General features: G+C 30.3%; 3 protein-coding genes across 7 annotated transcripts; 1 reads left to right on the forward strand and 2 right to left on the reverse strand.

The window, feature by feature from the left end:
* Positions 1-214: 214 nt before the first annotated feature.
* Positions 215-9,125, reverse strand: Bmm (brummer). Of its 2 annotated transcripts, XM_078189995.1 has the most exons (13): positions 8,666-9,125; positions 4,390-4,502; positions 4,009-4,128; positions 3,716-3,904; positions 3,567-3,650; positions 3,309-3,485; positions 3,039-3,214; positions 2,650-2,751; positions 2,218-2,375; positions 2,051-2,138; positions 1,883-1,979; positions 1,606-1,804; positions 215-1,547 (listed from the first exon to the last, which is right to left on the reverse strand). In XM_078189995.1, exons 1-13 carry the CDS (start codon positions 8,823-8,825, stop codon positions 1,327-1,329), a joined length of 1,884 nt encoding a protein of 627 aa, XP_078046121.1. In that variant the 5' UTR covers positions 8,826-9,125; the 3' UTR covers positions 215-1,326. The 2 variants fall into 2 exon arrangements, with proteins under 2 accessions (XP_078046121.1, XP_078046131.1); XM_078190005.1 differs by lacking the exon at positions 2,650-2,751 and having other exon boundaries at positions 8,666-9,122.
* A 717-nt stretch (positions 9,126-9,842) lies between these two features.
* Positions 9,843-13,028, forward strand: Ankle2 (ankyrin repeat and LEM domain-containing protein 2). Its single transcript, XM_078192407.1, has 10 exons — positions 9,843-10,597; positions 10,666-10,994; positions 11,072-11,380; positions 11,546-11,698; positions 11,756-11,976; positions 12,055-12,202; positions 12,266-12,398; positions 12,488-12,593; positions 12,661-12,789; positions 12,899-13,028. The coding sequence occupies exons 1-10, from the start codon at positions 10,468-10,470 to the stop codon at positions 12,945-12,947; spliced, it is 1,707 nt and encodes a 568-aa protein (XP_078048533.1). The 5' UTR covers positions 9,843-10,467; the 3' UTR covers positions 12,948-13,028.
* A 222-nt stretch (positions 13,029-13,250) lies between these two features.
* Clc (clathrin light chain) lies at positions 13,251-16,022 on the reverse strand. 4 transcript variants are annotated; one of them, XM_078192459.1, is made up of 7 exons: positions 15,862-16,022; positions 15,256-15,411; positions 14,823-14,942; positions 14,646-14,735; positions 14,379-14,490; positions 14,163-14,174; positions 13,251-13,597 (listed from the first exon to the last, which is right to left on the reverse strand). In XM_078192459.1, the coding sequence occupies exons 2-7, from the start codon at positions 15,404-15,406 to the stop codon at positions 13,417-13,419; spliced, it is 666 nt and encodes a 221-aa protein (XP_078048585.1). In that variant the 5' UTR covers positions 15,407-15,411; positions 15,862-16,022; the 3' UTR covers positions 13,251-13,416. The 4 variants fall into 4 exon arrangements, with proteins under 4 accessions (XP_078048585.1, XP_078048575.1, XP_078048557.1 ...); XM_078192449.1 differs by lacking the exon at positions 15,862-16,022 and adding an exon at positions 15,727-15,747 and having other exon boundaries at positions 14,823-14,909; XM_078192431.1 differs by lacking the exon at positions 15,862-16,022 and adding an exon at positions 15,727-15,745.
* Positions 16,023-16,086: the final 64 nt, after the last annotated feature.

Raw genomic sequence — 16,086 nt, forward strand, 5'->3', positions numbered from 1 at the left:
GAATTATAATAAAATTTAATTTTCGACTAAATGTCATCTTATGATATCGAGAATATATAACGTAAAAAAAAATACAGTAAACTTATTACGTTTCAATTTAATAAGAAAATAATAATAAGTGGGTATAGTTTCATTTGTAAAATTTTAATATGCGACATATATTCTTTAAGTTTTTTCTAAATTGATTACCGATCATACAATAGACACAGAAAAGTAGTCGTACAACAATATCTGTAGAATGTTATTTTGTTTAACGTATTACTTACAAAAATAATTTACTAAAAAATTATATACATGACTTATGCTTTACATTAATAATTCCTAGAAGCCTTTTATCATACAACAGTATTTAATATTCTATACTTTGCCTCATCTTTGGCAATAATCATGTCAGTAATAAACAATATAAAAACTTTGTATGTTAATTGGCATTCAGTTCCAGCTGTATGCAAGTACAAATTTTCTTTGTCTTATCTTAATTTAAATAACTAATTTCATAATTTCCTTGAGTATTTATCACAACATGTAACTATACAAATAGTTTCATAATGATTTGCTACGTACAAAACTACTTACAAGGCTTAATAAATTCCTGTTCATTCTATAAAATTGTGATGACATAACTTAAAAAAAACTGACAATAAATTGATCAATAACATATACAGTAGATGCTCTACAAATATCCCTCAGCTTGTAAATAAAAATGGACAATTTGGGAGGCTTGTTTTTATAGTTGTTTATAATCAGAAATAATCGTACCTCCTTTTCCAAAATTGTCCATTTTTTTACAAGCTTAGGAACAATTGGAGAGAATTTACTGTACCTATTTCGTCTAATGCATATCGTTCTCTATATTTTAATTATTAAATAATCATTCGGTATAAAATTAGACCAGAAACAAACTCCCTTTTCACAATATTTACAATGTTTTTACAGTCAGTCTATTTTTTGAGAGATCTACTACCACTTGCTTTGCAAGTATTCAATAACAGCAACAAGCTTTCTCTAACAAAATTTATTAATAGTAAAATACTCTGTATGCTGCGTTAAAAATACGTCGCATTAAATTGCGTATCTTGTATTTATCAGCGTGCAACACAGGTCATAAACTATGTTGTCTTATAAAATTGTGCATGTAAACCTTTGATCTTTTCAAGTACCTTTGATTTATATAACCTTAGATTCGTCAAAGTTTATAAAAAGTTACTACTATTACTACTGCGTGTATCATTTAACTGTGAAAGTATTCGAATATTTCGTAACGTTAGAAAAGATAGGTTTACACAACATATATACGTCCTTCATCTGCATAATTACGAACAAAAATTATTTGTCCTGTACACTCAACGATGGTTGATCCACTTCTGGCCTGCTATCGGGAGGACTAGAAACTTGCGTTACTTGCAGTTTTGGCGATACTGCCCATTCGCTCTCTGGGTCGGACGAAATGTTTGAACCTCCTAGAATATCATCCTCTAAAGATATATCTGATAAATCCTCCATGCTCTGCTGATTCCCATCAGTGTATAAAGACTCGGCGGTAAGAACTGAAGTAAAATTTTCGAAGTTATTTGTATAACAAAATTTATCGTTTGGATATATTACCATCATTAAGCGTATGTTGAGAAAACCATGTGGGATCATCCCATTCATCAAACTGTAACTTTTTATTGTTCTCAATTTCATCTATAGACAACATTGTATGCGATTCAGAGTCCGTTACATCATATATTTCTGTTACTTGCACTTTGTTATTATCATCCATGTAATAATATGCCATAACAGCTTCTTGTTCCGTAGTTACCTATTAATTTTTATAACCAAAGTTTTTCTTAGGATTCAGTATCAATATTGAAAGTACTTAGTCGTTGCTATTATATACCTGTAGGATATCTTCTAAGGTATCATCAACTGGTGATAATTCGGACATATTTATGACACATTTTGATGTAGTCGTGTGATGATCCTTCCATGGTTGCCTAAAAAATTACAAATAATTTATAATATTTGACAATTTAAACAAATACCGCTATTAAAATGTTTAACCCACATTTCATTGTACTGCAAAGTTACATTTAAATGCTTTTGATTGTTGTACATACTATCAACCTCGTCCAGTGCTCCCGTACTGTAAATATCTGAAACATTTTAAGATCAGTTACATTAAGTTATTTAAACTAATTTTTTATTCTTGGATATATAATTAAGTGAACTTACTTGATCCATATTCTATGAAAGCTAAATGACACTTAATAGTTTGTGGCATCCGTTGATAATATATGTTAATTTTTGGGAATAACAGGCTCAACTGCTCCAGGAAAAACGTTCTTAGTTCTAACAAATTTCTTCGTAATTTTGGAACACTTAAAATGAATCTGAAAATGATTTATGTTTGTCTTAACAAATTTGTTTATAATTTTATTTTTTTAATTTTAGATGTGGACAAGCGTGCATATAGCTACAGTTTACAAGTGTAAAAACGTGCAAGTGAAAATAGGAATGTAAATGATGAAAAAATATTAGTGACAAAATTATTTGTTTTCTAGAATGTAGATTTTCCGTATACATGACAAAAATTATTAGCAGCAAATTGCGAACACAAATCAAAATATTTTGTACAAACCCATTGAATACAAAGCGTCTGCTTACCGAGGTGTGCTATGTTTAGTACAAGAAATCATCGGCGGAGGTGTAAGATTTCCAACTACTTTGTATTCCAAGGTGCGAGTATCTATCTTGTTACCAATCAAACTACGATCACATGCATAATGTTATCCACAATACAATGAAAAAATGATAATTAAAGTATATATATTATCAGATCTCTTTACCCAGATAAAAGCATGCTGATTGGTTAAAAGTAATAAACATGCTGTTAGTTTTTAATTTGATCGTTCAAGCAAAATGTAAAACGTTAATTGTATGCAACTCTAAGTAAGCAATGTTACATGCTTGTTAGTTGGTTATATACGTGAAGTATATGTAGAATCGCATTAGATAATTCTAGGTACTAATAAACAAATTCAAGACATGCTTACTTGGTAAAAGTTGCATACACAACATCTGCAGGCAAAGTGTACGGCAAACTAAGTAACGATAATAGTTTTACACTTCGATGTTTGAACAGCCAGTTAATAAAGCCTTTATTAGCAGAATCGATTGCATCTTGAAATATGGTCATAACTGTTTCAGGTAACTTAGATACTAATGCTTCCTAGAATACACGTACGCGTAATTAATTATTTTGCTTAAACCATAATTATGTAACACAAAATTTTTCGACTACCAAATTTAAAAAATGCCTATACCTGTCTATGCATTTTGCATTCTACACACTCAGGATCATATTCTATGTTATCATCGAGAGTTTCAGAGACTACATATGTGGACTGTACAGCCAGACATCGAGTGCAATTAAGTAAATTATTACGATGTAAAAATGTTAATGCATCATCAAATCCTTGCTTGCACATATTTGATAGAATCTGCAAAAAAAAATAAATAATATGCAATAACATAGTAACTTGAATTATCTCCTTTTTACAAACAATATAGGGGTAAATTACCTCTGGATTAGGAGGAAAAAGTATTCTTGCAAACCTGTATATGTTTTGTTTTGAAAGTTCTATACTAGTATTTGCAAAATTCACCTAAAAATTAATTTATTAATTTCATTAATTCATAAGATTTGATTTTAATGAAATAAATGTCTTACATGAAATAATTGGGAAGACACATCTCTGGGACAGATATCGCTTTCACCACAAAACGGGCTAACAGTAATTGTATTTTCATCAAGTGTAGGGAGATTATCACTGAAACCACCATCTATGTACCTAATCCCATGAAATCGTGGTGGAAAAAGGCCAGAGAAAACTGGAATAAATGTACTTGCCAGCAATGCCTATCAAAATTATTATTAATAAATATGTAGTTCGATTATAAACGTCAGTGACTTCTCATTTGTGAACTATTTTAATTAAATCCTAAACTAGGCAATTTACTTGCCTGTAATAAATCTTCCCTAGACGAGAATCTTGACACAATAACATTTTCCCCATCGTATACTCTCGTCAAGGAGATGTGAAGCTTACCGCTCACTCGAATGTGAGCATCGTCAGGAAGGAACTGTAACAGAATTGAAAATTATTTAAAATTAGAATGTAAATTGGTAGTATATTAATGAAATAGCACATTTTTATTCATGACATTTTCGTTCTTATTTATAATATTTTCTAATACTAAATTGTTATTACTATATCAGTAATTATTTTTGTATATGTATAATAGAGAACAAACATGCTACCTCTTTCATTTTACATTATCGTAATAAAATCTAAATGTTTAAATTACTATGTTGATTCGCAAGAAAGTTGAGCATTTACGAACCTTCTGCAAACTTTCTAACAATATTGCTTGTACATTAAAGGATGGACTGAACGGGCCAAGTGTGCTTTGCCGTGCTTCGCGCGCTACACGCAGAACATTACTGGTGATCTCTCCTGAAAAATATATACATATACATTCATACAACTCCTCTCATGTAAGGAAAGCAATCGTGTATTATTAAAATTATCAATCAACCAAATACAATTTATTTAGATGACTGGAATACATTTCTATCTTAATTTGCGGAGAAAGGACTTCAATTAAATAACTGACTATCATTTCATTCCAGACATGATAACTCCAAAAATCAAAGAGAAATACGATTATCTTATCATCTATACATAGATTGAAAGTTAATCGCAATATCTATTTGTGTGCGCGCACACAGAAATATTTGTATCTTAATCTGTTTGTAGATTCATTTCGAAAAATATGTTTATTTGGAAAAGAATACCAATCTATATTTTGCAAAGAACATGGGAGGTAAGTTGGAATTCCACAAAGATAAACTACTGAGTAGGAGAGTCATGGATGCCGCAAGGTCATTTTATCTATTTAAGCAAATCTCGTTCTGCGTTTAACAATAGGCGAAAAATGTATACCATGACACGAGTACACTATCTTGTGTGATTTCGAAACATGTTTACACTTTATGCTGTTCTTCCGTGTGAGCTTACTTGCGTATTCCAGAGAAAGAAAATAAAGCGATCGAACGAGAGAGAGAGGGGGGGGGGGGCATGTAATTTCAACGCATTCGTATATATGTATAGCTGCAAACATGTTTTATTTACTTTACATCTTTTTTACTTAATTGTCGTTTAACGCAGCGAAGGCCAGATGTTATCCACGCTTAGTGTTACCCTTGGTAAAGGACGTGTTCTATCGAAATCGAAACGTGAATATCGTATCAATTATTTAGATGTACAACAAAACTGTAAGAAAAAACATTGAGTAATATAATAAAGTGTTAGGCGTCGATGCTTTTGAATGATTGACCTTTCCTCTAATTGAGGTCGAATTTTCTCTTTCGGTACCATATAAAAAAAAATTTATTTTGATATTAATATTTTGTCATGAAATTATTTCTGCATAATAAAAATACCAAGATAAAAATAATTTTCATATGATTATAGTAAAAAATTATAACAAAAAATTACACATTATTAGAAATTGAAAATAATCTCCGACGATTTATAGCTTGTTCCTCTATATATTGATTATTACTCACTGATTTCATCAATCTCACGTGAATTATGTCTTATAAAAACAGTTGGATAATATTTATGTGCTCGTCGCATACATATGTATATGTAGAGGCTTATCTTTTATCGCACGAGTTAGCATTGCCTTTCGACAAAGGCAAACATTCCTTTGTTTGATTTAGATACAAAAGTTTCATCCATCGATGCTGGTGAGCAGAATCGAAATATAAACATAATGTTGGTTTATTTTAAACTATTATTTATGGATGTCCTGTTTGCGTTAATTTTTATATATTGAATGTTATAATTCTACATATTAAAAATGATTCTACTACAAAATAAAATTAAGAAAGAAGAGATTTTTGTCACTGCATTTTACCATACACCTTCACTTAATCATCGATCGAAATCAACATCTGTATTTAAAAATGTTGTCTTAATTATTGCGTTAAGTACGTGCTATCAGATAATATAGAAATCGGATAAGAAACATATTTGCTCTTATACAGTGCTCCTAAATACATATAATATTTGTCATTGTACATTGTATTGAATGTACACACTCATATCCTATTACATCTCTATAGATAAAATGTAACAGATATAAAATTTCACAAAAACAATAGGGAACTGAAAGAGAATACTCTAATCAAATGTGAAAAGTAGTGTAAACTTTATCTTTTTCAAGAGGACGTGATCTCACAACAATGTAGAACTCTTAAAACATGTTACTGATACTGTATCATATGACACACATTATACGTGCCCAAACGAGTGTAGAGATAGCATGTACTCGAATCTCCCAAAAGGAGCTATTTTTAATTTTAACGGAATATACTTCACTTATCTCGAAAAGAAACCTTTTCCGCATCCATAACTTCTCTCTCTCTCTCTCTCTCTCTCTCTCTCTCTCTCTCTCTCTCTCTCTCCTAAAAATTCCTAGTCTAAGTGAAGGCTTTTCCATTTTCGGCAATGAACTCGTGACTGATGAGGAAGCTGGAATTATTCAGATAATTTACCTCCAGCTTAGCGCGTTGTGATTACGATATACGTTTCAGTAAGTTTTAGACTTACGAAGCTAAGGTTGGCGTTTCAAAGATATTTACATACAATCGAATCTAGTTTAGTCTGAATCTCGTATAAATTATTGTATGAATTAGTTTGTTCATGTGTATTATAGAAACATAGAAAATGACTACAGCAATTTCGATGAAACTTCCTGGGAGCCAAAAATAATGGTAACAATTAAAAAGGAACTATTTTTCGAATTAATATATGAGCTCTTATCATACTAAATGGGAGATGGTATGCACATTATAGAATATGTAGGTCAAACTTGAACTACATCTGAATACATTTCCCAGTGTGTTGTTTTTCTCTTTAATCGAGAAAAACATCCGCTGCAGGAGTCCGTGTGCAACGCATCTGGAGACACGTGTTTGACCTGTTTTCATATGCGTTTCTTGAAACAAATCTCAGGGAATTATAAAAACATTTGCGTCATAGATTATGCAAGTGATTGTGATATGCTGTTGCGTAGCGATCGTTAGAAATATTATTTTCGTCGCTTAAAAAGAATAATGACAGGTTATGGAGCGGGACTTTTGCCGCGTAATTAAATACGACCAGTGGTCAGTTTTACAGACGTATAATAACTTTTGACATTTAATATTTAATTGCTACTTATCAAAAATTTCAAGCATTGCGAGATTCATATGCAACTGTCCAGTTAAGAAAGAGTGATCGACTTTTCTGAAGATATCAAGTTTATTCCTCACAAATACAGTGAAACGTTAAGTCTATCGAAACAAAGACGCTGATAAGATTCATATCGACTGATTCATGCTTTGTATTTGGATTAGTGTTCAAAGTTGAATATAAAAGTAGTAAATACATTTTCTTTGTATTCCTTTATAAAAACAGAAATCAGGGAGGAGTCTACTCCTGCAATTTCAGCCTTGGAATGTTCAAAGCATGTTTGAAAATTATTCTTGTATTTCTTCTAGTGCAATAATATTCGAGAAATTAGTCAATGAAAAATAAATTTGTTTTGTACTTTAAATACTAAAATTTTGACAAATCTAATTCATAAACTGTAGTTGGCTAATTTTTTAAAATTCGTAGTTTAAAAATGTAGGCAATGATTAAAATAATTTATTGGTGTAATCATGAACACTTCTCTTTTGCTTGAACCGATTAACTGCTTATCAGCATAAAAAAGTTATAATGTAGTGCGTGGTTGCTCGTACTCATACGACTACTGTAATTCTTTGCATTATGTATTTGTTACCAGTCCTATACACAAAGAAAAACATTTGATAACTGTTCTTGCTACTACTTCCAATTTACTGATTCTAAGCTTGACCTACTTACAAGATTTATCCAACAGATGACCAACTTTACTAACATCTATGAATAATTTTAAAGCTTTTGGGAATAATTATAGCATTATACTATGCCATTGAATTATGCTAAAACAAACTCAATTTTTCTAGATGTAATGTTATCTTTTATAAACAATTGTATGATCCTGTAGCATGATACTTCAATAATACTATAAATTTAATTGTATGAAAAATCTCTTAATATTTATTAAATTAATAAAAACAAGTTACCGATTACATAGTTTTCAATATGACAATCGATTGTACATTGCTATAACACTACGGTAATAAAAAGATTGCATCGTCAATGCTTAAAAAATATAACAAAACTATACTATATTTTAACATGTAAAGAATTATATAGATTTCTATACGTATAAATCATTTGCTGTATCTCATATAAAAGTTAAACGGAGTACTTGAACTAAACGTTAATCTCCCATTAACTTTTCTTGTAATTTTCATAGAAAAACGACCCAGTTTTATGACTGGCACAATATCCTAACCCCTTAATGGCAACAGTGAGATCATCGGTACGCTGAAACAATTTGTTGAACATGCATACAATGGATACATAAAAGGAAAGATGCATAGTATCACAAGTCGTAAATCTAAGCATAACATTGAAAAAACTAATTATTTAAGATATATGTATATCGGTAAGATATATAAACAAAGGAGTTCACTCACCGAGGGGTAAATCACAAAGAAGGCAACAAGCAGCGATAGCACCAGCCGATGCACCACTAATCTTATCCAAGAGCAAGTGTGGAGCATATTTCTTAAAGCACACTGCTACACCAACGTGGTAAATACCAAGGAAGCCACATCCAGCAAACGATAAATTCATTTCGAAATTCTTTTGAACGCGGCTGTGAAGTTTACCGTTCCTTGATTTGTGTAAATTGCAAAGGAATAATTGTTATTACAAATTTACGAGAAAAAGGAAAATACTGATCTTTTTTCTATGGCACTATGAACACATTACTATCCAAGGAAAGCGCTCGGACGAAGTATTTGCGGCAATGTCCGAGGTCGAACTAACGGTAGTCCTTCGCGGCAACAACAGTCTTTCCAAACTCTCAAGACTAATCTCAAGTTCGATTGGAAAAAATACATGTTACAAACAGCTAGCGAGATACACACGACGTTTGATGACGTGCGGTTTGTAAATACACTTACTGAATTGTCGATTGGTTCGCGGTGATTACATGTGGTGATCGCTCCGCCCATTCTAGGGTTCTTAAACTCATTCATTGTGCAATAAGTCATCAGCAGCACGTGGATTTTTTTAATACATAAAATGATCGAACTGTCACTTACCTACGCTCCTATTTCAATACATCGTATGAATTATTCAATATAATTCCATGTAAGCTTAATGAAATTTACAATAATGCGCGTTTAAACGTAAAGATTTTATGCTGCTCTCATTTTCTCAAACAATTTTAAATTGATGCTCAATTTAATGGCGAGAGTTGTTTTTGTTAATTTTAAATAATACCCCGTAAATATATTTGAATACCTAAATTGCAACTTTAAAAATGAAAGTAAGAAAACACAATTCGTATTTAATTACATAAATAAATCATAAAATACTTCATTTAAAATTAAACATTTGACTTTGAATAAAATTCGCGCCAGTTTGTTCTACATAATTTTAAATAGCCAATAAGAATTCAGATTTCAATTAAGTGACTACATTTATAACAAACAGCATTTTTTATCTAGGTAGTATAGTTTAAACTCCTAGTGATTGATAGCTTTGAATAAAATCTTAAATTAAATAAAAATTTTTTCTTTATATAATATTTTCTATTCAATACAACACGTTCTTCGATATACATACTCTATGTATACGTGTTACACATGTAGAATTCCATTCGAGACTTCAAAGTGTAAATAACACGTAAACATCTTGAGAAAGCAGTTAAAATTATTGGTTGATACTTCATAACCTGTTTAGGATTGGTTGCTTTTATAAATGACAGTTACAGTGCGATAGTCAGCTTTTAATACATACATAATTCGTATTTTGTAACAAAGTTGTTTACATTACGGATTATTGTTTTAGCAAGTATATTCCAATATAGTCTTTGCAGCGTATAGGCTTTATAAATTTGCAATTTTAAGAGTTACGTCTAACCTTAAATAGATTTTATATTTCATACCATTTTCACTTTTCGAAAACATATTTTGTAAAACATTTAAGTAATGCTCTTTTATTTGATTTTGTAAACGACAGTTTATGAAGTTATTTAGAAGAGGGCTATGTTAGATACGTCGTAAAGTACCTAGAACAATCGTTTAGATATGATGTTCCATATGTAAAAAAGTACGAACAGCATACATATAATTCTATAAAATATGCAAGATACATAATCTATAGAAAGTTTTAAATATTAGGATGATTTCATGTGGTCTTGCGATACATAATCTGAGACATAACCAATAAATGTCTCGACGAGGCATTTGAACAGGAAGAAATTACAATGAATGAAAACGATCAAATGCTACAAGCAATGAATATGACTTGTATAAATACTAATGTGTCAAATGAAATAGTTTTTCATGCTGTTTATATACCCGAAGAAAATGTAATCACAGAAAGTAATACGAAAGGTAAAAATGTAATACATTGAGACGTATAAATTTTCAAAATTTTCATATTATACATTTGCGTGTTATAGAAAATGTCCGGGTTTATATGGATAAAACAGAAGCATTGAAAGTAATTAAAGAGTTCAAAACTGGACGTCTGAAATCATTTAAAAAGCGTTCAGAAGCCGAAGAATATGCAAAGACAGGTTTTGAGAAAACATTGTGTAATAACAATAGTACAGCATCTCCAATAGCTGTGGTGGAAGAGAAGTCGAGTAACTTCAAAGCTCCACGGCCACAGGAGTTAGTGTGTTTCAGAAAATTAATTAGAGATGGGAATTTATGTGGTGTAAAAACTACTTCATGGGGAAATCCACGGTATTTAATTGGTAGTGGTGATACACCTGCAATTTTACAAGTAATATTTTTATTATTAATTCCAAATATATAGTATTTATAAGTGTACTGTGAAATATATTCTTTATTTTTTTATAGGAAGGGTGTCGTTACAATGCATTGCACATTGCAGTTAAAGCAGACAAACCAGATATGTGTGAGTTAATATTAAACACTGTTGGAAATGCAGAATTTATAAGGTTACTTTATGGAGATGAGTGCAAGAGCTATCTGGATCGAGCACAGATTATGTTAGATTTATATTTAAATACACCAGATAAAGGACTAAATGAAACACCATTACACTTTGCAGTTAAATTTGGTTTCAAAAATGTAGTCAAAGTTCTTGTTTCGTATCCATGTTGTGTAAAAACATTACCAAACAAGTATAAACAACTACCAATAGATGTACGTGATAAAATATTTAAAAATTTGAATCAGAGAATACATACAATAAAATTCAGTATTTTTCAATAATTACAGTTTTAGTATTCTCTTTATGTTTTTGTAATATCTTTGTTAGTTCCATACAGAAATATTTGTTAAATAATGTATTATTGATCAATATTACAGATAATATGTAGCAGAACATGTCAGGAAGATGAAGAATTGAAAAAAGAGATACGCTTATTACTAGAAGATCAGTATTATGTACCTGTATTAAGATCAGATGATAGCACATTACAGCCTGTTATAGGAGAGCCATTCTCTCCAACTAGTCCAATGGTATGTAAATGCATTGAATCTGTATTTTGTGAAATTTTTAAATAATACTTTTTATAGAGTATAAAGCTGGATCCATTAAGTCCACGTTTAGAAGTACGTGCATTTGCTGGACCAATGACCAAATCTCGTGCATTGGAATTCAGGAAAGAATGGAAAACTCCTCCGCGTCGTCGCATGACTCCTGTTAAAAAGATTTTTGAAGATGAATCTGACAGTCCCATTAACAACTTATCCTTGAGATTACAAGATCCAGAAAAAGGACTTGAACGAATTGGAAGGTATATGCTAGTATTAGTTTTTTACTACGTGTTGCTTTTAAATGAAGTAAATATTCAAATGTAGTATGTTATTCTCAGAGATTTAGCAGAAGAATATGACGTGCCATGGAAAGAATTTTGGCCATTCTTGAATGACTTTGCAGATTTTCGTACTTCAGACGGTTTAGCGAAACTTGAAACATATATAAAACACAAATTTTATGACCAGATACTTCAGTACAGTGAGGTATTAACAATAGGATGATGTAGTTTCAAATATTTGTTTTCATATCTTTTTAATTGTTCACAGAGGATCTTTTTACATCGTAGTAGAACGAATTTAAACTCAGAAAACAAAACGGAACCTACTGATGAAATAGATTATTTATGTAATAAGTTACAATCATGTTCGTTATTTAATGCAGAGAATCAAGATAGTGTAGGTAGGTAATACAAATTGAAAATATTCTACTGCATTATAAGATAGGATTGAATGAATAAAATCAATTAATAATATTAACTTTTTCTTTAGATGAATTAGAGTTTTTTACACCACCATCATCGCCGAAATTAATAACAGGTAGTTCTGACGATGAAATGTACATTGCAGAAGAAGGTCCTATAACTTTTCTTGAAGGGTAAGGTGTACTAAAAGACATTGTATCTGTTATGTGTATATATGGTATTTTAATTAATGTATTTCAGATCCGAACCAACAAAATTGGATTATGCTGTTTATTATGCAGTACTATCACCAATTAATTCTACTACATATCCTAATATTTATCGTTGGCAACAAGACATGCAGCTTGCTATGAAACGTGATTCACCCAGGTAATCACTTTTAACAGATTAATATTTTTATCTTTCTTACAATAATATATATAATGTCATGGTGTGATATACAATATGTGGTAACAATGTAATGCATTATCTTTTCCAGAACTAACAATGCAAGGCTATCCAGAAGAAAATTAATTTTGTCTCCTTAGATGTTAAATATCCAGGCGTTTAATAGTGTAAAAAAATAAAACTGTATAAACTTTTTTATATTACGCACAATGATTCCTATAAGTAACATTCGTGTATTTGAAAAACTTGTTTAAGCATACTAAGAATATTTTTTCAACAAATTTTATATGTGATTAAAGTAGTCTATAAGAATTTCACACACTGTTTTATGAATTACCAATTACATTGGAGCACATGCGTGTAACGTGTCTGAAACCATTACATTTATTTTCAACAAATTAATAATTATATTACATATCATCCGAATTTAATATTTATGGCAATACTTGCTATTAATAATCTTTATTCACAGTAATATTACATTTTTTTGCATGACATGATCAAATACGATCTCTGTTTCCAATGATATTGTAACCTGCATACACTGTTCTTTCGTTTAATACGTTTGATATTCTGTATATCTATGCTTGAATCCGGTTCTTAATTTGATCAAAGAGTGACCGGAGTAGGTGGAGTTTGTTTTAATTGTAAAATGATTGAACGCATCCGGGAAACATCTTTAGAGGTGCGTGAAGATTTTGGATTAAAATCACAAAGCTTTGCGATGCGTTCCCATTCTGTTCCTGGTTCCACTTCATCGGCTTCTGCAACGAATTGTTTCTCGGCGTTCCTATTGATAAAAGTAATATATTAAATATGATGCGTAGACGTATAAAACTAGTTTTATGCGATGATTGTAGATTCGTTTGTATTGATGTAATTGCAGTGTATGTAGTTAACATTTCTATTTTTGTTTACTTTATGCATAGTGTACGTAATAATACAAAATCTAAGAATTTTTAAAATACTAACTTCTATATAATAAAATTTATGGTAAAGTTTTTCCATATTATAAATCACATGTGATTTTACTACAAAAGTAATTCATAAAAGATACACAGTGATTGACAGTTAAGTTTCATACGAGAAAACATAATTTTAGTAATAAAATATTTTTTTATGTAATTACATATAAATCTTTTGAATACTTTGATATACAGCAGACGTATAATTGCATCAAGCGTAGAATGTTTCTATGAATCACGATTATAAAGCAGCTAGCTGGCCACATATGAAAATGTCATATGTTTCAGATAATCAATAGCATTTGGCGTTGTGAATTGTATAAGCAAAGCTATACAGTACACAGCATTGCAATGCAATTATACATGCAAAAAAAATATAGTGTAACTTACTTGGCTGATTCCCTAAGAAGCAGAATGAAAATAATATAATTGCATGTAGTAGATTTCTTAAAATAATTCAATAAAGTATTTATAATCTTAGACCGAATAAAACACTTTTAATTGCGTCTACAAATGCGCGATTAAAAGTTATTCTATATTAGTAAAAAATATGCCGCGTAGATTGCATACAATGAAATGAAATTAAACAGCAACAGTAAATATTACCTGTTTGTGGTTTTTGTTTTACTAATAGTTTCTGCGTGATGTTTATACCATTCTTCTAACTCTTTCCTTGCAGCCTCCCTCCATTCGTCTTTCTTTTTTTCTTCTTCTGCGTCTAATTATGGAACAACATAATTACGTTACATAAAGCATTTTAACTTTATATTTACATTTCTTCATAAAGTTTGAAGTATTGAACATGAACGTGAAAGATGATTTTCCTTTACTAGTTTTGATGTATTAATTCAATCTGCCATTTTTTATTATTACCTTTTTCCTCTAATCTAGCCTTTTGTTCTTCTCTCCATTTCCGTATTTTTTCAGGCTCCTCTTTTACAGGTGGCGGCTTGGATGAAACTTCTAAACAAATACCATGTTTTAATCCATACATGTAGCCTCTTAATTATTTTATTATTATATTAATGACCATAAAATAATAGAATTCACCTGTAGCTGGTGGGGATTGTGTTTCATTAGGTTGTCCAGTAGCTTCTATTATTTCAAAGCTACCTTCAGCATCGCCACCTGGGCCAACTTTTAAATTGCCAAAATTTTCAGGTAAATTATCTATTAGAAATGAAGTAATAAACACATAGTTATTATTCCATGCACTATAACACATTTAGATGATTTACATTATCTAAACATTATATTAATTAAATATAACATGTATAAAGAATTTAATGAAAGATATTTGAACTTCAATGTCAGAATATAATAAGTCATACTTTCCAAATTTTGCAAAAAGAACAAAAAAAGGAAGATATATAAGATAACATCTTTTTAAAAATGGTCAATTAATATATTCTGGTTTAGATGTCTAAACATAAAAGTTTTAATATAAACTACAATAATTCAATTAAAATATGTTATTATTTACCATTTGCATTTGATCCTGCCGAAGGAGTACAGATAGAAACTGGTGGAATTTCATCTTCAAGTCCTGCCAATTGATCCTGTTCTCGTGCTACAAATTCTGCTACAGGATCTACTTCTCCTTCAATGACAAAGTTGTCACCAAATGCATCCATATTGACTATTAAAAATATTAAAAAATTTGTAGAAATAGATAATCATATAAAAAAATAGATTTGTGAAAATAAAAAGTACATTTTTAACATTTCAAAATTTCAAAAATTAATGTTAAATTCGATGTTATAAATAAATATATTGTAATAATGTGATTTATCTAAAATTGAATTATAACACTACAGCTTTCAGTAGTGTCATCTTTATTTTACACTAAACACTGCTAATATTTCTTAATCGTCTCATGAAATGTCTTAGAGGTTAAATTTAAATTAAATAGATATCTCTAATGCAATCTTTAAACAGTTATTAAAAAGATAACCTTCAACCATGCATTTATTTGAAAAAATATTTTTCATGTAGAATATCACAGATATTTAGGAATAAAAGTGACCAAAGAAAAAACTTTATTTAACTTAAATGAATTGTCTATAATGTCCAGTCGAACGAATTGTACCTTACTAAAATTGTGGAATGCGTGATTAATATTTTGAGAAACGCCTCCAACAATCGTTTTCTTAGATTTTTATCAAATATCAACTGGATATTGTCAACGTCAATACTATGTAGTTTGATCTCACAACGCACACATGCGCACGATGGAATGTATGTATGTGTGCAATAGTTAAAGGATACAATATAGATGTCGATGCCAGTGCTACCAACTTTCTGCGGCCACTGT

The sequence above is a fragment of the Augochlora pura genome, chromosome 2, assembly GCF_028453695.1.
Source record: "Augochlora pura isolate Apur16 chromosome 2, APUR_v2.2.1, whole genome shotgun sequence".
NCBI lineage: Eukaryota > Metazoa > Arthropoda > Insecta > Hymenoptera > Halictidae > Augochlora > Augochlora pura.

Coding starts and splice junctions, on each gene's coding strand:
- Bmm (XM_078189995.1), bottom strand. CDS start 8,825: ATGAATTTATCGTTTGCTGGATGTGGCTTCCTTGGTATTTACCACGTT. Junction 2,752..3,038: donor GTGTATGCAACTTTTACCAA/GTAAGCATGTCT, acceptor ATGTGATCGTAG/TTTGATTGGTAACAAGATAG. Junction 1,980..2,050: donor ACTTTGCAGTACAATGAAAT/GTGGGTTAAACA, acceptor GTAATTTTTTAG/GCAACCATGGAAGGATCATC.
- Ankle2 (XM_078192407.1), top strand. CDS start 10,468: ATGAATGAAAACGATCAAATGCTACAAGCAATGAATATGACTTGTATA. Junction 12,594..12,660: donor CCTATAACTTTTCTTGAAGG/GTAAGGTGTACT, acceptor AATGTATTTCAG/ATCCGAACCAACAAAATTGG. Junction 12,790..12,898: donor ATGAAACGTGATTCACCCAG/GTAATCACTTTT, acceptor TATCTTTTCCAG/AACTAACAATGCAAGGCTAT.
- Clc (XM_078192431.1), bottom strand. Junction 14,943..15,255: donor GGCAGGATCAAATGCAAATG/GTAAATAATAAC, acceptor CATTTCTAATAG/ATAATTTACCTGAAAATTTT. Junction 14,736..14,822: donor ACAATCCCCACCAGCTACAG/GTGAATTCTATT, acceptor GTATTTGTTTAG/AAGTTTCATCCAAGCCGCCA.